The 22,172-nt window shown below is 38.9% G+C and overlaps 1 protein-coding gene across 2 annotated transcripts; it reads right to left on the minus strand.

The window, feature by feature from the left end:
- Positions 1-491: 491 nt before the first annotated feature.
- Positions 492-21,759, minus strand: EMC3 (ER membrane protein complex subunit 3). 2 transcript variants are annotated; one of them, XM_051982004.1, is made up of 8 exons: positions 21,418-21,759; positions 11,891-11,948; positions 11,154-11,247; positions 10,433-10,537; positions 9,412-9,493; positions 8,672-8,751; positions 2,389-2,471; positions 492-1,668 (listed from the first exon to the last, which is right to left on the minus strand). In XM_051982004.1, the coding sequence occupies exons 1-8, from the start codon at positions 21,570-21,572 to the stop codon at positions 1,540-1,542; spliced, it is 786 nt and encodes a 261-aa protein (XP_051837964.1). In that variant the 5' UTR covers positions 21,573-21,759; the 3' UTR covers positions 492-1,539. The 2 variants fall into 2 exon arrangements, with proteins under 2 accessions (XP_051837964.1, XP_051837972.1); XM_051982012.1 differs by lacking the exon at positions 492-1,668 and adding an exon at positions 1,724-1,813.
- Between the last annotated feature and the right edge of the window lie 413 nt (positions 21,760-22,172).

Below are 22,172 nucleotides of genomic sequence, written 5' to 3' on the forward strand. Positions count from 1 at the left end.
TATTCTCATGGGAACCCCACAATAATCCTGTTAAGTAGGGGAGTGTAGGTATGACTCCATTTCACAGATAAGGAAACTGAGGTTGAGAGGACTTGGGCCCATGGTGACCAGGCAGCCAATAAATCTATGTCAGGATTTGAGTCCAGGTGTCCCAGACCCCAAGCCCAAACTCTACCATTACACTGCCCTGTCTCCAATCATCTGGCTTGTCGACTGAAACAATGAGGTGGCAAAGGCCCAGAGAGGTGGCAACTGGCCCAGCTCCACCCTGCAGTCCTAGAGAGAAGCCGCGTGGTGCAGTGGGAAGGAGCCAGGCAGACCTGAGCCTCCCTGGGTCCCCGTCTGGGTCATGAGCAGGCGGGTCCTTCTTGCTCCAAGATCTTTCCCAAAACTAGCAATGTTAACTCTACCCAGACCAAAACTCATCTGGAGTCGTGCACAAGCCTGGGAGGGAATAATTTCACAGATCAAAGGAAAATGAGTTCAGTCTATTTAATTTGTAGAGCTGATTAGGCTTTTTTATTAGTTACAACTCTCATTACACGAAGAGGTTCACCACAGTGTAAAAACAACACAAACTGTTTCCTCTATTACATTTAACCAAGTAAAATGACCACTGCTCAGCCCATAACATGTGTTTGGATAAAATGAAACTGGCAACTGCCCACGTCACTATTATCAAGCAGTATTCCCATTTATTTACAATAATCCTCAGGGAATGGAGTGGTTTAATTAAGAATAATGATGGTGAGGGCACAAATTACAAATTACCAAAAAGTTGGACTGTAATAAAATCTACTCAACATTAGGAGAAGACTGACCATCCCTGAACTTGCCTTCGATGTTTGAGAAGACACTTCAGAACTATACAGGACCCAACACATGGACACCAACTTTCTCTGTAGATGGAGAAGATGGGGCTACCTCCACCCCATACTCCCAGGAAGTTGCCGATCAGGTTAAAGGGAGTGGGGATCAGTAGTCCTAGCCCCCAGTTATGACTGCACAACACTGGGCAAAAGTACCAAGTCTCTGCGTCTACCCTGGGAAACTAGGAATAATTATCTATCCAAGGCATGCCTGACCTAACTACAGCTTTTTAAACTGTAACGGGCCATAAAATGTGTTGTTGGAGGTCAGAAAGAAAAGACTTTAAAGTTCTTTGGACTCCAGATAAAGATCAGCTGCACCTAATGTTATTTATTGAGAAGTGGCCCCTTTTTGGCAAAAGGTTCAATCTTCCTTTTGTTTATGCTCTCACTTTGTAACCTTCCCCCCTTATTAACTGCTATTACCAGAGACATGAGCTGGAAAACAAACTATTTTTTAAAACAGTTCTCCAAGTCATGCGGAAGGCTTTACTTCTTGTGACTTCAGATATAAAAAGGGAGACAAGTTCAGACAAGAACAGGCCCCAGTTAGGTGTCCAGCCTATGCTCCTCTTTATTCTGAGCTTTTCAAATACAAACAAAAAAAATCTTAGGACTTGTTTGAGCTCCCAATAGTGTGCCAGTACTGGCTTAACCACCCCCTCAACCTTCAGAAGAGGGATGTCTGTAACTCCTTTTTGAACATGCCTTCAAAATGGAGATCCTGGGCCATGAGCTCTTCTTCAACATCATCGAGTGCCCACTGATGGTCAGTGAGCTCCAAAGCTTCCCACTCGGTCTGTGAGGAAAAAACGCACTAATTTTGTGAGAAAGCAGAACAGGGACTGGGAAGGTGGTGTCTGGAGGGTAAACCCTTTTTATTGAAATGGTACAGAAGCTTCTGTGAACACTATCTTATTATAAGTCGAGAAAGAGCACTGGCCCTACAAAAGAATATATTATAAACCTCATTATATAGGACTTCAATAGTTTTTACATAAATTAAACCAGAGAAAGATGGATTTGCTTTAAAAAAAAAAAAAAAAGGACAAATTCTCTTAAGAGCTTTTTTTGCAAATAGTCCTGCTAAAATACTTACATTTATTGATTACAAATGAATAATTTATTGCTTAAAGAAGGTTCAGCAGAACTCACTCAGTGTGAAAGTTACTAAAAATCCTTTAAAATGATAATTTTAGATTTCAATATTGGCCAGTCCTCTGGCTCAATTAGTGAGATTTTATTGCAAATATAAACACAATTAAACAAGTTTGTTAATTTAGGATGTCTTCCTTTACCCTTCTACACAAAATATCTACAAAAAGCAATTCATTTTTTTCTCTACAATATTCATCTTCTACATTTACTTGATGTAGTCAATTAGAAGATTTCATTCATAAGCAAGCTTAATGTAGCAGAATGAATTTAACTTTCTACCTAGCATCAAACTTGGCCATAAATAGACAAAAGAAACCTTTCAAAGCCTCATCTTCTTCCCCCCAGTGGAATTCCTGGTTACCTTAAAAGCTTTGTTGGTGTCTGCTGGCATGGCCATTGCGGCTCCTGTCATCTGTTCCTGCATCACTCGAGACTGGTCGGCAGCTGCAATTACAACGAATACAAACAAGACTAACTCAAGGAGCTGGGGTACTCACATAATTTTCTGGGGCTTCCTGGGTGCTTCACCTGCAAAATGAGTGGTTCAGACTGGAGCATCTCTGAAGCCCCTTTCAACTCATAGAAGTATAGCCATCTCAAAGGGCATCAGATGTTAACTCAACATGAAGGACCAACGTGTGTGTGTGTGAGTACACACACATATACATATGGAATACCAGAGGAACTAGAGAGGTCAATGACATCTATCCCTCTTTGTATGATCACAGACAAATTCCCTGAGCCAGAGTCTCCATGCCGATTCAGTGTTCCTTGCCAGGGAGATGAATGCATATTCTCCACATACCCCACTGTAGTGATCTGAGGATAAAGCCCAGAACCTGGCTGCCAGTTCTCTTGGGTCCTGAAGATCCACCTAACTGCTAAATATTTACTGACTCAGGGATCTGGTCTGACCTCCTTACCACTCTCCAAGCCTGAGGATCCTGAGTGTTTAAGAGAGAAGCTGCAGAAAGGAAAGTGATCATGAGGATCATCAAACCCTCTATGCTCAGGTTGACAAACCAACTTACCGCTCTTCAGCTGCCACTGGTGCAGTTGTACACCCTCTCCCCTGATATTTCTCCTCATAAGATCATCATTTTAAAACTCAGCCCAGCTCCTTCCCAGCTCTCTATCTTTCTCTACTCTCTGGGACTCCTGGCTCTGAATGTGACAAAATCCTCTTCCTCTTAGATCTCGATTCATATCCTTCTTCTAGAAAATGCCTCATTTCTGGCCTCCCCCCTTACTAGTGTGTGTTCTTTCTCCTCTGTTCTAACGCATGGGGCCAGAAAGAGGATGCTTCTCCTTGCTCATGTTCCCAGCTTTCAGCTCTTCTTACTACCACTAGAAGCCCCTTTAACAACTTCTCCTTTAATATTCATCACATCCATCTATATTACTAGGCTCATGTCCTTGTGGATATAATTTTCTGGCCCTCATTTCTAGTCCTGCTCTCACTTTTGGAGGCTTTAATATACATGTTTGTATTCCTTCAAACATCTAGACTTCAGAACTCCCATGACCTACATCATACTCTAATCCCAGCTCAGAGAGGTGGTCACCTCTTAGAACTCCCATGACTGAATCACCTTAATGATCTTCAACAATTATAATAATGGCTCTGATTTCTCATGTGCCTATATGGGGTTTTACCCATTGATCTGAACAAGTTCAATCAGCACCATCTAAATTTCTTTAGGAGGCCCTATGTATTTGATTAAATATAGGAACTTACAGACTTAGCACCAGGGCCTACAATCTATTAGGAGAAAAAGACTTTTAAAAATATTAGAATACAACTTGAGGAGCTACAATCAGTATTCCCTTTCTGCCCCCAATGCATTTTTTTTTTCAGAGAGGTCCAAACAATTCTTTATTAAGTTATACACAAATCAACAAAGGAACAGCTGCAGGCTGAGTTCCAACCCCAGTCAGATGTCTCAGGGTAGAATGTGTGAAAAAGAGCCAAAGATTAGGCAAGAAAACAGGAAGAAAAGAGGGTGTCAGATGAGGGAACAGAGAGAAAGCATGGTGCTCGATCTGAAAATGACCAGCAAAGTGGTAAAGGGGAGAAAAACTAAAAAACACTGTTGAGAATTGTAATGGGTCAGCTCCCTCTGGAAGTAGCAAGGTTTCCCCTCATTAGAGATCTTCTAGTAAAGATTAGATAACTAGGGCAGAAAATGGAGACATGGGACATGGTAGCGTGGCTAGGGAAAAGAAAACAATTTTTTTTTTTTTTTTGATAAAAAATGCCTTCTGGTTACATTTGTATCCTCTTGAAAGAAGTGTACCTTATGCTTTAATTTAAAAATCTCTTTCTAAAAGATGTCTCCCACAGCTTCCCTATCTGGAAGAGGGAGTATGCTCCAGCTCTATATCTATTTTCCTGAGACTCCTTTCTCCCTGCGATTCTGTCACCTTTATGGGATCACTCTTTATCTCTTGCTCCCCAAGGTTCTGAGTCAAATTATCTCCTCTCCCTTTTTTTCTACACTCTCCCTCCTCATCTCCTTTTCCCCATAGGCTTAATTTCTTCTCTGTATAAATAACCTCTGAAACTATCTCCTAAACTTCAGTCCATATTTTCAACTGCCTGCCACACATCAGCCACATAACTATCAGCAACCCCAATTCAACACATCCCAAATGGAACAAATTGTCTTCCTGTCCTCACTCCCACTATTGGAAGAAATGTAATTTGTTCCTTTGGTTAATTAGACATGTTGAAGGAATGATATCTTTTTGGTAACTGAAAGATAATTAATCTTTTAACTGCTTATAATTTTTTTTCTTTATGTCTACTTAAAGAACTTCTCCCTTCCCCCCACCCAAATTATTTCCTTACTGTAGTGAAAAAGACCAGGATTTAACTCCTTCTTGTAGAGTCATGATTAAAAACATGTATTGTATGTTCTATCCAAGTCAGAGATGTGAAACTTTGGATTTTAAACATACAGAGCTCAAAATAGACCCTAGAATTTGTTTGACTGGCTAAAGCACGCTGCTCTGAAGTACTTATTTGTCTACCTCTTTCAAAAAAATGGAGTATAGCTCACACCATCCTTCCAGGTAATATAACAGTATGGGTTTTCTGCCAGATGAATGCTTGAATTAAAGGCTAAAGCAGTTTTTTACCTCTTCTCATCTTTTTCACAAAGTCAATTCTTTCTGTGTTTTTTTAATCAGTGTCATTTGACTGCTAAATAGCATTTAAAACCTTATCTCCAATTGATAAAATGGTCAGAATATGAAAAATTTTCAGATGAAGAAATTAAAGTCATTTCTAATCATATGAAAAATATTCTAAATATCTATTGATTAGAGAAATGCAAATTAAGACAACTCTGAACATTGTACATAGCAACAACAAGATATGATAATCAACTGTGATGAATTTGGCTCTTTTCAACAATGAGGTAATTCAAGACAATTTCAACAGATTTATGATGGAAAGAGCCATCTACATTCAGAAAGAGAACTATGTTGACTCAATGTGGATCAAAGTAGATTATTTTCGCCTTTTTTGGTTGTTATTGTTTGCTTGCTTTTTCCCCTTATTTTTTTCCTTTGACTTTTTATCTCATTGTTCTTGTGCAGCATGACAAATGTGGTAATATGTTGAGAAGAATTGGACATGTTTAACCTATATTGATTGATTGTATTTGGAAAAATAAAGTACTGTTGAAAAAAACAAACTATCTCAGTTTCATCCACTACTTAGTGAATGCCTACTATGTGTGGGGCAGGCACTGAGGGTAGAAGAAGCACAGATCTCTTTCTCCCAATGTTTACAGACCAATGTCATCAAAAACACCAAGTCCCACTTCAGCCATCTTGTCTTTGTCTCCTCTTCTCAACTGGTGGAGTATAAAGGAAGAATATCTTTTGTCATTTCCTCTATCTGTGCTATCCTTTTAGTGAAGATCACACTCGTCACCAAAGGTGACCCTTGGAAAAGCATCTATCGCTATCTTCTCTCAGCCTCCGTCATGTCTAATTGCTATTTTTCAAGAAAGGGAATATATATGTGCTCATACTGATCTTTTTGTCTTTTCAACAGGCACTGAGAAGAAAGCCCAGGGACAGGAATACTCTCTGACCTACTTCATTGGGGAGCACTCCACAGAGAATCTGGGCAGCTGCCTTTTGGGAATCTTAACAGAGAAGAGACAAACGTCACTGGTGCATGGACATATTCCTGTTTATGCCCTTGATATGTTCCTGAGATACAAAAAGTGCTACACTGGGTGAATGTGGTGGGCATAAATTTAGCAACATAGCAGGAAAGCTGCCTGCTTGCTGGTGTCTTCTGGATTCCTCCCTCCCTTTCCCCTCCATTGCTTCTCTTCTCCAGCATTCTTTCCTTTTCCTTAGCTTCCTCAGGTATAGGCATGTTTAACGTACATCTTTGACAGCCCTTACCAAATACACACTATCTCTACACTTCCTGATTTGGACTTTTATAAAAACTAAAGGTATTGGCTATCGAACAATTTTCCATTGACTTCCACTTACGTGATTTTGTCATTTGGATGGCTGTAGGTTTATTGTGTGAATAACTCAAATATAAAGAAATAAAAAAGACATTCAAAAAAAAAAAATGAAGCTGGGAAAACTTAATGGACTCAAGTAAATAAAGTATAAGGGAAATCTTGTGTTGGAAAAGATATACAGGGACTGATTTTCAAGACCTTGAGGAAGGAGGATTCAAGGATGCAAAAGATCATGAACTCATAAGACATTAATAACTACAGACTCATATGCCTTCTTTCTCTTCTGTAAAATCTTGTTGGAATAGTCTAGAATCATCTTGTTTTCTTTAATGAAAACCAAAAGAAAAAAAAGGCAAGCTTTTGCAGATGTCTCTACAGCAGATTACATGACAAAGAGGAAGAAAATCCAGGATCCCACTGAATTTACTATTTGATTAAAATAAAAAGCTTTTGATTCTGCAGAGCAAAATGACACCTTAAAGGCTCTTTTCCAACAAGGTGTCACCCTACATGTAAGGCTACTTGACAGATGCCAAAACACATATAGATTCATTCCACATTATCCTATATTAATATTTAATGAAGGATAAACTGAAAACAAGCTGCTAAAACTGTTTACCCCTATCACAGAGTCCAGTGGAATGATTCCTTAAAGAGTGAAGGTTTCACGGGCAGCTAGGTGGCCTAGTGGATAGAGCACCAGCCCTGAAGTTAGGAGGACCTGAGTTCAAATCTAGCCTCAGACACTTAATACTTCCTAGCTGTGTGACCCTGGGCAAATCACTTAATCCCAATTGCCTTACCCCGCCCCCCCCCCCCCAAAAAAAAAAAAAAAAAAAGTGTGTATGTGTGTGTGTGTATGTGTGTGTGTGTAAAAGGCTGAAACTCTGAGTTGATGCACTGAGGACGGACAACTGAGCACTTAAGGCTAACTATTGACTGGACAATACTCTATTAGCATATGCTTGGAAAATAGCCCTTCCCACTATTCTGTCTGTGCTGGTTCAATCTTTTGGTGTGTACAGAGAATTGTGGGAAGGTTTAGGGGATGGAGTAAGACAAGCCAATGTCACTTTGGCAGTAGAGGAAGAGAAGGAAGGTCCTGCGTCCATCCTGTTCACTTCTACCCCTAAAGATCAAGAATAAAGACCAAGGACTTTTGCTTATCCTGACTCCAGCTGATTCTAAAGTATCTAGAGTGCTAACTTAGTCTTCACATATATACACATATGAAGGTTTCAGACTGCCCAAATTTGCAGAGAGCAAGTGCACTGACATATTAAATCTCAAAGGTCAAAATATGACTTCCTTGATGAGATCCATCTACAAAGGAAAAGCTAAGTGGATGAAAAATACATATCAGATTAAGACACATAATGTGATAAAGGTAACCGAAGTGTTTTGGGCAGGTACTCTAGTTAAGACAGTGGGCTGGACCAACAATTGGCAAGGATGAACAGAGAAGGTTAGGCTGCATTTGAGAAACTGTAATACCTTCCATGATCCATGCTATTCTCAACACCAAAAGCCATTTTTTTAAATATAAAAGTCCTCTACAGTTCTCCAGTTGCTAAGTATGGTTTCAAATCTTGGAATATCATGATGTCCAAAAAACCACAAATACAAGTGACCCGAGGACATTTGGAAAATTTGCCAGTACAAATGGTCTAGCATTTATCAGCAATGATGCTTTTGGAAGTGATAAATCAGACATCCATAACATGAATGAGAGAGAAGGAGGTCTTCAAAGTGTTGAGCAGAAAGATCCTTGATATAGGACATATAGGATAAGGAAAGGATAGACTCAGATCCGTCACACTGGAAGGACTGTACACATTATGGAAACACGGATCCAACAAAATATCACAAAAAAGACCTCCAAGTCCTATTACTTTCTGATATTATTGTTAGATTAATGTGCCTAAATTCAGAATATTAGCTTATCCCTAAACATTGAATGCAATGCCTCTCTTATTCTTGGTGACTGAAGAATAAATCAGAAAAATTAGTTGGTAGCGTAGAGGATGTATTATCTGGCTATGCTGTCACATGAGAAAATGCACATAGCTCTTTTGTCCTGATATGGAAGACTATCATTTTGATGAACAGAATCAAAGGGCATTCATCTAGAGAAATAGTACTCACCATTGTCTTGGCCCAGAATCAGGGAATAAATGCTTCGGAGTCCAAACACATTGAGGAAGTACCAGGATGCAGAACTTACCCTAGCAAGACAGGATAGAACTTTGAAGATATTATAAAAAGAATTATGTTCCCAATTCTCAAGGTAAATTGGATTGATGAAACTGTATCCAATTGAAATTTTTCTAATAAAGGAGGAAGGGCTAAGATTTTGGCAGCTTTTATAGACATATTCATTAGCAAACAAAATTAAAGAAGGCACCGTACAAAAAAAAAGTAGCCTTGCAAACAGTTACTCATTGTAGGCAATTAATTTTTTATTTGCATTTTAAAAGGATCAAAGATGTAAGCCAAAGAAATAAGTGATAATAGTAGCATCTTAGGCTATAAATAAGAGAATAGAAATTTTTGGTAGAGAAGGAGAGTTTCCCCAACATTGCTGATATAACATCTAAGACTTTTCTTCTGATTCAGAAGGCTGACACTATACCCTCTCTTCCTGCATTGTGCTACCTTTGACAGTTTAGTAGTAGGATGGCCATTGTTATATCCTCCGCCCCTCATGTCTTAGGTACAACGATTCCTTGTGTACTTTGCTGGAAGTGAAGTAGGATTATCATATAATGTTATGAAATCTTTAAAAGCACTATGGGAACTTTAAGATGATCCAACACTGAAAGACTGAAAGAATCCCTTTTTCCTTACCACAATAAATGAATAGTTTAGTAAAAGAATATTCTTACCAGGAGGCGTCTAAAGTGAGCAATTCAATTCCTTGCTGTAACATGGGTTTAAATCGAAGAGTCAGAGGAAATGGGACTTTGGCTGTAAAAAAGAAAGAAAAAAGCTCACCAAAACTTCACAACTGTTTTCTGCTATTGTATTTTTAGAAAGGTTTAGCTGTTAATGTGCACAATCTTCTCCTGGAGGATATGTAAAAAATATTCAACACATAAATTTCTTTGTGAAAATGCATTTTTAAAAGCTTTTGGTAACTATTTCTAGCAGATTAAAACATCATTCAACTAAATCAGGTTCTCTTAAGAATTGTTATTATATCCTTTTGGCAACAGGGCCTATGATTACAACTGTGAACCAAAGACTGAAATGAATTTCACTAATCTGTTGAATTTGAAAACTGAACCTATTTATTTTTTTTTTTGTGAAAACAGAACTGAGAGCAGTTATTTTTTAAATAGTGAACTAGTTTAAACCAGAAACAAACTTACATATTTTCTATTGGCCTGGAACACCAAAATATTCTTTGAACCAAACAGATATTTCATTTGGTTTGAATCCCTGTTGAGAAGACAGTCACAAAGAGAATAAAGCTAAACTGGCTTCTACATCATAAATGAGGTATTGGTCTAGGGTGAACTAATAAAAGTGCTGTAGTTTTAAAAGATGGTCTTGAAAAACATTATTAAAATCTATCGGTGAACAGATTACATGGACCTTTACCTGTCCTAGGACCTGCATTTACATTTTTCAAACATGGAAAAAGGTAAGGTGGTACAGTGACAAGAACACTAGCTATGGGTTAAGAAATTCTGTATTCCAATCCCACCTATGCTACTTACTACTTGCCAGGTATTGGTTAAGTCACTTCCTGTCTCTGGGACTCAGTTTCCTTATTTGTAAAATGAGGGAGTTGAACTAGATGATGGCTAAGGTCCTTCCCAATGAACTTAATCCAAAGAACTAAAAAGGGGTAACAATCAATTCACATAGCATCCTATGACGGACACTCACTTACTTACTTACTTGTGACAAATCCTGAGAAAGTCATGTTGATCCATCCACCAATAAGAATCATAGGTAGTACATTTGTTACATTTCCTTTCATCATGTCTGTGAGCATCGTGGGATCTAAGAATTAAACAAACAGACTGATCACTAATGTCTTCTTCTCCCAGGGAATTCTTGATTGTTTTCTAAATGACTATTTGACATTAACTAACATTACTGAGGTATTTAAGGGAATTAGATACAGAAGGCTCTCTCAGCCACAGATACAAAGAAGACTTCAGGCTCCAGACTTCAGATACTAGACTCCATCTTTGACCAGCCTCATGGTGGCTGTCCTGCCTCCTTCAATATTACAAAGGTTATATTATTATTACAAAGGTTATAAATAATTGCTTATCTTTGATTCAAGAAATGAATATAGTAAAAGGCAGTCAGCACAAGATCACTTATTCTATTCTTTAAATATCTGTTCAGTTTATTCTATTCCTAGAGCAATAAGACTTAACAGATATTTAATAAATTGAAAATAATAGACCCACTGGACAATTTCTAGCAATCAAAGCAGCAGAAAAATGAAAGAGGATGCGTTGATAAGAATTGAATTTCTTCTCACCAAGTAAAGACTGACTGAATCAAATTTGTTCAGGTTTCCAACAATAAATTCTCTAATACTCTTTCAGAATTTCAATTTTGCCTCCCACCATTTATTTAAAATGAGAGAAAGCTAATAAAATACCTGTCATGGGAGATGGAGGTACTACCTTCCTCTTTGTTTTTTTGAAAAATCCATCTTCAGGGTTGTTGAAATAATACTTTCTTGTCAAGAAAGACTAAAAACAAAACACATTAAAAAAACTCAAAGACACAAAATTACTGAATATAGATATGCTCTAAAAAGACTATTTATTCATGATGACTATGATTATATGCTATATAGTTTGGTAACTCTTCACAAAATGTCCAAGAGTATTGACCTCCCTCATTTTTTCCAGAGGTAATGGGACTATGAGTGGGGAATATCACATATAATGTCAGACTTAGCTAATGTGATAGTTAATATTGCTGACCTACCTTGCCTTTTCTTTTTCTTAATTTATTATCAAAGGATTTAGCTTTCTGAATTGGCAATGGGGAAATAAAGGAAATGATGGAATTGGAAACAAAATTGGAAATAAAGGTGATGTTAAAAACCAAGAATTAACAATAAATAAATGATAGTGAAAACACTTAATTTTTTTTTTTAAGAGTGTGCTGCTCTTGAGATGTTCACAATACTCAGCAATGAAACTGCTACCCAGAAAATTCCATCTTAAAATGAGTTTCCTAAGAAAGACACTGAAAGCAGCAGGAGGACAGGGCTCAGTATCTTTTTGGAAACCATCTACTCTGTCCTCATAAAACATTCAGACACTTACAACCATTAGCTACAAATCAGTCTAGTCAGAGAGATGCCAACAAAAAATGATTAAGTACCTGTTTGGGAATGTATTTTCCATTTTCCCTGAGGACTCTACTTCGAATTAAGACTTGACTAGGAAAAAAAAAAAAGAATTAAATTATTAAGATGAAATACTGGAAAAGATTATAAATTTTGCTGTAAAATCCTTCCAAATACAATCTAGGTCTCACTGGGCAATGAAATATTCAGGAGAGGAAAGGGAAAGGAATAAGCATTTCTAGAGCACCTATGTGCCAGGCACTGTGCTAAACACATTGTATCTGATCCTCATAACAATCCTATAAGGCAGATTTTTTTATCCTTGTTTTATAGTAGAGGAAACCGAGGTAAACACAGGTTAAGGATTTGCCATGGTCATATGACCAGTAAATATCTGAGGCCAAATTTGAATTCAGGTCTTCCTGATTCCAGGCTTAACACTTTATCCACTATTCCACCTTGCTGTCCCCAGGGAAATATCAAAATATAGACTTTGATACAAAATCAATACTATTACATATTTTATCTAACAAACTATAGCAATATCATTTTTTAAAGTGGAAGGGATTGCCTTCCCACCTTCTGACTGCTCATTCCTAGGTTGTTATGTTATGAATTAAGATTTCTAAGGAAATCAGATCCAGACCTTTCCACAAGTTTTCTATTCCCTTTAAATGGAGGGAGGGGGATTAGAATGGAGGGAAGAAGGGAAGAGAGATTTTTTTTTCCTAAATGGAAAGTAGAGTTGATCATTGCTCAGAATATGGTGGGGAAGGTTTTCACAGCATTATCCCTTGCAATCACTTATGTTTCGTTTTTTCCCTTCCCTCCCTCCCCCCCCCCCCCAAGATGGCAAGCAGTCCTATATATGTTAAATATGTTGCAGTATATCCTAGATACAATACATATTTGCAGAACCGAACAGTTCTCCCGCTGCACAGGGAGAATTGGATTCAGAAGGTAAAAATAACTCAGGAAGAAAATAAAAAATCAAATAGTTCACATTCATTTCCCAGTGTTCCTTCTTTGGGTGTAGCTGTTTCTGTCCATCATTTATCCAATGAAACTCAGTTAAGTCTCTTTGTCAGAGAAATCCACTTCCATCAGAATACATCCTCATACAATATCGTTGTCGAAGTGTATAATGATCTCCTGGTTCTGCTCATTTCACTTAGCATCAATCCATGTAGGTCTCTCCAAGCCTCTCTGTATTCATCCTGCTGGTCATTCCTTACAGAGCAATAATATTCCATAACATTCATATACCACAATTTACCCAGCCATTCTCCAATTGATGGGCATCCATTCATTTTCCAGTTTCTAGCCACTACAAACAGGGCTGCTACAAACATTTTGGCACATACAGGTCCCTTTCCCTTTTTTAGTATCTCTTTGGGGTATAAGCCCAATAGAAACACTGCTGGATCAAAGGGTATGCACAGTTTGATAACTTTTTGGGCATAATTCCAGATTGCTCTCCAGAATGGCTGGATTCGTTCACAACTGGTGGGGAAGGTTTTCAAACAGCCCTATGGAAAAATGCCTATAGAACTTAAGAGCTTTTGCAAAAATATTCTATTATGGCAAAGCACACATGGAAATTCCAACAGGATCTATTCTTCCTATTAGGAGAAGCCTGTCTATCAAATTGTGCATACATATCCTTTGATCTAACAGTGTCTCTAATGAGCCTGTACCCCAAAGAGATCATAAAAAAGGGAAAAAGACCCATATGTGCAAAAATCTTTGTAGCAGCCCTTTTTGTAGTGGCAAGGAACTGGAAATTGAGTGGATGCCCATCAGTTGGGGAATGGATGGATAAGTTATGGTATATCAATGTTATGGAATATTATTGTTCTATAAGAAATGATCAGTAGGATGATTTCAGAGAGGCCTGGAGAGACCTGCTGATGCTGAGTGAAGTGAGCAGAACCAAGAGAACATGGTACACAGCAATTGTACAACACAAGATTTTTAATCAACTGTGATGAAGTAGCTCTTTTCACAACGAAGTGAGTCAGGCCAATTCCAAAACACTTGTGATGGAGAAAACATCTGCATCCTGAGAGAGGACTATAGGTACTGAATGTGGATCACAACATAGTATTTTCACCTTTTTTGTTGTTCTTTCTCATTTTTTTTCTCTTTTTGATCTAATATTTCTTGTGCAGCACAATAAATGTGGAAATATGGTTAGAAGAATCTCATGTTTAACCTATATTGGATTACTTGTTGTCTAGTGGAGAGGGTAGCGGGAAAGGAGGGAGGAAGAAAAATTTGGAACATAAGGTTTTGTAAAGGTGAATGTTGAAAACTATCTTTGCATGTATTTTGAAAATAAAAAGTTATTATTTTAAAAGAGAGAGAGAGAGAGAGAAGCCTGATGTTTTTCAATATCTCACAGTATATAAATAAGGGCATACAATATCCTTGAAGAAAAACTACCAAGAGTAGTGTTATTACAAAGAACAGCTGTCATCAGCAAGATGCAAGAGCCAAAACATAATAGAATCTCAACAGTTCAATTCTAACTAGGTTTTGTGGGGTTTCTAAAATGCAATCAAAGGAAAATAAAATCTCAGTTAATCAGAACCTCCATTTAAGCAGTGAAAGAATCAAAACTCCAAGTATCTAAAAGACACAAATCATAAGAAAGCTATCTATAGAGCCTGCTTAAGTCCTTTCACCTCTACTCCAAGTGGTCTTCCAAGTCCCTTCTACAAACAATTGCTTTACCTACTTGACCTTTCCCTTCCAAAAATATCTCCTTCCATCCTCTAAGTCTATTTATTTATGGTCTCAACCATTTTCAAATCTCAAGTCTGTGACAGCTTTGCTGTGGCTATACATCACAAATAGTATATTATATGCAATTCCAGCATCAAAGTACTTGGAAGAGACAATTGTACTAGTAGTTTTGATAATGGCTGACCCTTGCTTCTCAAAGGCTATGCCAGTGAAGAACAAGCTCTGGAAGGTTCAACCAAAGAGAAAAGCCCAGATTAGGGATCACATGTCTGAGTGAGCTAAGTTCCCTGGCGAGAACAAGAAATCTTCTTACTGGGAACACTTGAAGACAATGAAAAAATAAAACAAAACTGTGATTTGCATTGTCATTGAAACCTTAATCTATTTTTAAAATATTAAACTGTCTTTATCCACAAATTGTTTCAACTAAATTGAACACTTCTCACAGATATAGAGTCTACTTATGTCTCATACTAAAGGACTTTCCATCTGACTTGAAGCAGAATCATTCTTTGAGCTGGGACTGCCTGGCTTTTCTATCTGTGTGTCTTGGGGCTTAGCACTGTGTTTTACACAAAGGAAGTACTTAATAAATGGATAAATTTCATTTATCCATTTGTATAGCAGATGCTTAGCAGAGGGGAAGAGAGTTGGAAAGAGCCAACTTAGTGCCAGCCTCTACCACCTGCATGCTCGGTGACCCTGGCCCAGGAGTCACTTAATTGCATTTTGTTCAATTATAAGACAGGTCCCAAAACACCTACTTCAGAGTGATTCTGAAGCTCAAATGAGATATTGAATATGAAGTGCTTTACACATTTTAAAGTACTATAGAACTATGAGGTCTTACTGTTAGTAAGCTGATCTTTTCGGCCCTCTGCCCTTCTTTGCCTATAATCTCTCTCCATGTTGTTTCCACCTATGAAACCATTACTGGGCCAGCCTCCTAGGGTAGATAGAGACCTGGGAGTTTTACCCATTCCTTAATATTGACTTGATCATCAAAATCTACTCATTTCTTTTTCTTTTTGAAAAGGCTTTTGGATTCTTCTTTCTCTTCTCATTCATCAGATAGCCCACCAAAGACTTCCCCTGCTAGGTTCTTCAGGCTGTTCTTCCTGGTCCCTGTACACATCCTTGTGTCTTCTGTGCCTTCTTTTGCTTGGGCTATTCTCACTGCTTAGAAACCTAGCTTCCTCTTCTACCAGTCCCAAAGCTAGACCTCCTTCTAACATTCTACCCTCTGCAAACTTCTCCATCAAGTTTTTTCGATTACCCTGGCTCACAATGATCTTTCCTTCTCTGAACTCTCACTGCACTTCTAATCGGCATAAGGCAGTTTAGGACTTAATTGCTCTCTAATTATTTCACATCTGTGAGTCTGGTCTCCCTAGCCAGATGGTAATCTCAAGGGCCAAAAGCCTTTTTATTTATTTATTTATTTATTTTTTTTAATAATGCTGGACACACACACACACACACACACACAGAGTTCAAAAGTTAGTAACATGAAAATCAAAATATTTAACTTCTTCAGTTACTTATTCAATCCATTTAAAGACAGATCCTCATTTGTAGCATTGAAGCTACTGTTTTTCCTTAATTTAAATATTTAGAATACTAGTCACAGGGGCTAATACAAATTAATTTTCAAAGATTAACTTTTTTTTTTTTTTTTTGCTCTGCAATCTAGAACCACAGATGTTTAATGTCACCTTGGAAATTAAAATAATCTGGAAAGGAAACAGGTCATAGAAGTGGTGGTCATGGGGGAAAAGAGAGAAAAGGTATCAAAATAAGCCTCCTTGCATTCTAGAAACTTGTTAATCTTGATATCTCATCATCAAGGATAAAATTCTGTATAATGCTTGAATTTTTGCAGAATGGTAAGTTAAAGTAAAGCTACAGAAGGCAAGAAGTAGTAGAAGAGTTAATGTACATACACAGGATCAAAAGTATGGACATACAGTAGCCCTCCTCTCCCCTCCTCTCTACCCCATCATATCATTTAAATTTATCACAATACAGAATTTTCATGATAACAGGAGACCTCAACTATGACAAGTTTTGCAGAATGTATGTCGTATAACTTTTCTTTTTTAAACAACAACTGTTGTTTTCTGGATACATATTAGAGATTCCCTAACAATTCTAGAAGATGTAGAACTTCCATGAGTAAAAAAACAAGCAAAAATGTATTTATAAATCTATCATTTTCCTCAATCCAGGTAACCTGTAAATGTTTCTTTCTGTTAGACAACTTTGTCTCCTATGCCACAAGGACCAGTTGACTCAGATTCATTGCAACAACAGTGCCTTTGGCAATAACACCTAAACTTGCGTATGGGTGGGAAGAGAGACTTTTCTTTTCACCAAGTATGGTCAGGTACAAAGTGGCCCTAAATTGCGAATGTTACACGATCCGTCTTGAAACTCAAACCTAATCTAATAAATGACTGGTAGAGGTGGTGGTTGAGTAATGACAACTTTAACAAAGCAGATTTGGCTACTCATTCTCTTCCAAGTCCTCTCCTTCTTCTTTCCGGTACAAATGTACTTTAAGATTTGTTTTTCCCTGGGCACCAACAATTGGCAAAAGTACTTCCTGTTTCCCAGCTTTTTTTCCTTTTGTTCTTGCTTAATCATGTTGGAAAGATTTGGCTCAAGATTGTCTCTTTTTGCCCAGCAGACAGAAAAATTCTCTGGGGAGTTTTCTCATCATTCTTTCATTTGAAATGTCTCTTTTGTGCATTTCCATAAAAATTTTTTTTATAGCATCAGTCAGTCTAAGTAAAGTCTGCCTTCGGGACCAGTCATTTTCTTAGTGCTTTTTTTTTCTTTTTTACAAGAATGTTTATGAACCTCTCTATTTCCTATACTTTTCTCGTTTGATGGTAATTCAAGTAGCAACCAAACCACACGGGATAGCATGTTGGTCTATAGTATATATAGCCTGAAGTCTCTACTACCACTGACCCAATACCACATACAAACTAGGAAATAAAAAAAAAAAATCTCCCTTATTCCACCTCTCAGATCCCCAATCACTTTTTTTTCTTCCCCTTTTCTCTTTAAGATCTAACCACGCTCTCCTTAACTTACTGGGACCGAACTACAATGACTTCTCAGTGCTTTTTCAGATCTAATTCTATAATCCTACGCTCCTTGCTCTGCAGCTCTCACTCATTCTCTCTCTGTTTATTTTAGTAAGATGGCTTGACAGCCTCTTATTCATTTAGAATTTAAATCAATGAAATGTTGATTTCAATACAAGACCAGACTATTAAGAGGAATATATGGACAACTCAAAAAAGAAAAAAAATGTAAAAAGCAGCAAGAACAAACAACAACACATTTTATGCTTCCATTAATATTGGTTACATAAGTACTGCCGAGCTCATAGGGAGACATACAAACAAGAAATACATTTTAAAAATTCTAAATAGAAAATTATCATATCCTTAGTGGTAATGAAATTTCTTTCTGTCTCTCATGGCCTATCATAAATAAAGTTATCAATCCCCAGAATTAAGCTGAACATTTTCAAAATCTATCTAAAGATATTTCAAAATCAATATCTAAAGGACTCAAGGCTATGGAATTCAAACAGGCCATAAAAAGACATTAATTGAAAAAAGGGATTTTTTTAATAACACAGAGAGTAAGAGACACAAAAACATTCTTCAATATGGACTAAAAATAAACTCTCATGATCTTGGGGCTATGGGCACAATACATCTTATTCTTAAAATTGCACAATTTTTTGGAAACTTTTCACCAAACTTAGAACAAGATACAATCTTAACTACTCCCCAACCAATTGCAATTCAGTGACAGAAGCCAGATAATCTCTCTCTCTTTTTTTTTTTTTTTTGGGGGGGGGGGAAGGGAGTTTAATATCCTAAATAAAAATGTCTTCTTAGCAATGGAACTAATTAAAGCTAATTATTCCAATTGAATGAAAAAAACATAACTGTTGCAGTTTCTGTCCCCAAACCCTCTTTGTGCCACTTTCCCCATTACAAATCCATCACTTCAAGAAGTTCCGTTTCTGACGACACAACTAGTATCGTTCTTTTTACTCAGCTTCAGAACCTTTCAATCATTCTTGATTTTCCCTTTTCCCCCGACTAAACACATCCAAACAGTTGCCAGTCTTGTTGATTATAAAAAGTTTCTTGCATCTAGTCACACAGTCTCAATCCTAAATCAGCTCAAGCATTACTTCTTGGTGGGACAATTCCAAGAACCTCCTAATTTATCTTCCTCCCCCAAGTCAGTCCCTCCTATTTTGGATTCATCTTCCATCCAAATATCCAATTAATATCTCTAAAACACAGATTTGACTATGTCATTCCTCTACTCAAAAATCTCAAATAACTTTCTTTTGCCTCTAAAACAAACTAAAAATACTCCTCATGACCTTTCAAGCCTTCCATAAGGCTACCCACTTATTTATTTTTTCAATTTTATTTATGTCCTTTCACTCTCCATTCCAGTGAAACTGACCTATTAGCAGTTGCCTAAACATATGACATCTCCTGCCTCATTGAAGTGGTCCCCCAGAACCTGTAATATACTTCTTTCTCAATTCCCTTCACAGAATCCTAGTTTCTATTGAGACACAGTTCAGGTATTACCTTTCTTGATTCCTTCCAGTTATTAATATTTTCTCTTTTGAAATTATTTTGCATTTACAGTATAAGTAGTATGCTCTCTTCTTCCCTTTAACTATAAGCTCCCTGAGGGCAAAAATTGGTTTGTTTTCATCTTTGAATCCCTAATAGCCAGAGAAGGGCTTAGCATGTAAGTCTAATAAATGTTTGTCAAATTCTTTGCTTGAATCTCTTCTCCCTGTCCCTTTCACACTCCTTGGTAAGTATGAACTTCTGTGGGCTACAACTAGACATTGGGATTAGTATGCTGTGGATTGCAATGTCTTCTCAGGGCTTGGGATGAGTCAATAGGGATGAGACGATAACAAATCTGACAAAGGGTAACTGATGAAAGGATTTCTTAACACTATCTTCTTCTTCCCCTTCCCCTACATTTACAAGTCACTGGGAAACATAACAGTAACAACAAAAAGTGAAACAGCCTGGCTATAATACCCGTATAAGTTAAGGAATATAAGCTCCTTGCTTAAATTAATTGCTCTCTCTTAATTACCTAGGTTTTATCTGGAAGTAGTTACAATTCAGAGCTTCCTTTCAGAACCAGTTCAACTGACACCCAACCATCTGAAACTATTTTAACTTCATGTTCCTATGGAACTGCTATTTCTGGCAATGGCATGTAAGTAGATAAGATAGTGATCCCAACCTATTGGCTTCTGAGTTGCTTCAGAAACCACAGGGTCATAAAATGTGAGTTAGAGCAATGTTTGCTATCTCATCAAACCCCTCTCTTATAGATGTTGAAATTTATATTCACAGAAGTCGTAATTAAGCACCTTTTACAAAGTCATACACTGAATTCTAGGCAGATTATAGAATGACATGGATATGTTATGTTCTTCCTCTGTGTCTGACCCTTGGTGACACTATTATTGGACTTCTCTTTTCCCTCAGTGGATAAAAGGCAAATCGAAGTTATGTGACCTCCCCAGGATCACACGATTAATAGTTTTGAGGCTGTATCTGAACTTGGGTCTTCCTGACTCTATTCAATGAATCACTCTGGCTTGCCCTCCACCCTCTATTTTGTCTTAATTCACAAAGAATTTTCTCACAACAATCCTGCCAGGTAATGTATTTCAAATACTCAACCCTTTGTTCAAATAAACAGCAATTTAACAATTATTTGTTACCCTTGCTCACTTAACCCAGGCATTGTGAATACATGGTTCTTAATATTTAAATGCAAAAAATGAAGAAAGGAACGCCCAGTGCTGAGCCAGCTCTCCAGACTCCAAGTCTGGGGTTCCTTCTACTGCATCACACCACTTTACTTTTCACCAAAGATCTTTTCTCTTGGATTTATGTGGAGCTGAACATTGAGGTCCGTTCAGCCAGCCTTCTGGTGGCTATCTGAGCCCTCACTCGGTGGCCAGAAGGTCAACAGAAGTCTATTTAGAGTATTCCTACCTACTTTTCCCACTTTTTTGACAACTACAAAATGAAGGTGTTTAGAGATATCAAAGACCAAGTGGGGCTCCAACGGATTAAAATGTAACTGGGAAATGTTTAACAAAATAAATAAAAACACAATACAGATAACACTGGGAAAACTCTACCTGAACTTAAAGAGTGGGGAGGAGGAGAGGAAAAAAAAGAAGATGCTCGGGATGATTAGGAAAAAGAAACGAAAAGCCTTAAATGTCACCTTGTCTATGACTTCTTTCTCCATCTCAGAACTTCCCCAATCCACTTTGTTTAACCCTTTTGGAGGAATCCCTCACACTCGGCTTTGTGTTGACATTTGTGTTACTTATTTCTACGTCTTACCTCTATGTGAGACCGAAATTCTTAAGGACAAAAACAAGGTTTATTCATTTTGTAGTGCACTTAGCACCTGGATAGTTTTTTGCTCACCACTGGCTTTCATGTGACAACAGTTTTATCCTAAAGTAGGTCTTTCTGACCCTGACTTTTCTATTTTTGCCTGAATTGTAAGAGGCAGCTTGGCGGGGGAGGGGGGAAGGGAAGGGGGGCGGTACTCAGCAGGCGCCTAATCCTTGCCTCCAGTCTTCTCAGCCAAAGAGGAGAGACGTGGGAGGGGCGGAGGGAAGAGAGAGTTGGTCTGGGGGCTCGGGACTTGGAGGCCCCGCCCCGCGGTGTGCACTGGGGCCTCGGGGGCCCTGCGGGCACCTCACCTGTCGGACACCTGCTCCTGGGTGAGCTTCTTGTCACTCTGCAGGAGGATGGACACATAGTGGCGGATCATACCCACGAAGAAGGTGATGAAGACGATGGGCAGGACCACCCAGAGGCGGATGTTCGAGTCCAGCAGCAGCTCGGGCTCCGCCATCGTGGCTGGGGAGGGATGTCCGCCGGGGCCTCCGGCCGCTTCTCAGCCTTCTTCCCCGTAGGGGTCCCGAGGGCGAGCACCCGCGACCTGGGCTCGGACTCCTCAGTAGCCCGAGCTCCCTCCCGGCCGCTAGCACCTCTGCCCAACCCCGAGCGTCCCCCGAGCAGCGTCCGGCCCGCAGTGACGGCGCCCACCGATGGCGTCACCGAGCGGCGGAAGACCCGCCCCTTCCGGCGGCGCCGTGTTGAGGGGCGTGTCGGGCGGGAAAGTCGAGCGGAGTGGAAGCTGGAGCGGGCGGGCGGGTGAGTGAGTGAGTGGGGACGCGGGGACCCGTAGCCTCCGGCCTTTGCTAACTAGGCCCGGCAGTGCCCGTGGAGCCGATGGCGGCTCCCCCCCCAAAGACTCCGAGGGTCTCCAGCTCTCGGGCTCGGGGTTGCGGTCAAGACAGAATTAGTTCCCTGGGCCGCTGGTGGGGGCAGGGCGGGGTGGCCTGGAACAAGCCCCGGATCCTCCGAGGGCCTGGGTTCGAATCCAGCTCCAGTTTTTCGAAGGGTCCCACTCCTCCATCTCTTTCAGCTGCTAGCGCCCCTCCCACATCCC

The sequence above is a fragment of the Antechinus flavipes genome, chromosome 1 (genome assembly GCF_016432865.1).
Source record: "Antechinus flavipes isolate AdamAnt ecotype Samford, QLD, Australia chromosome 1, AdamAnt_v2, whole genome shotgun sequence".
NCBI classification, from domain to species: domain Eukaryota; kingdom Metazoa; phylum Chordata; class Mammalia; order Dasyuromorphia; family Dasyuridae; genus Antechinus; species Antechinus flavipes.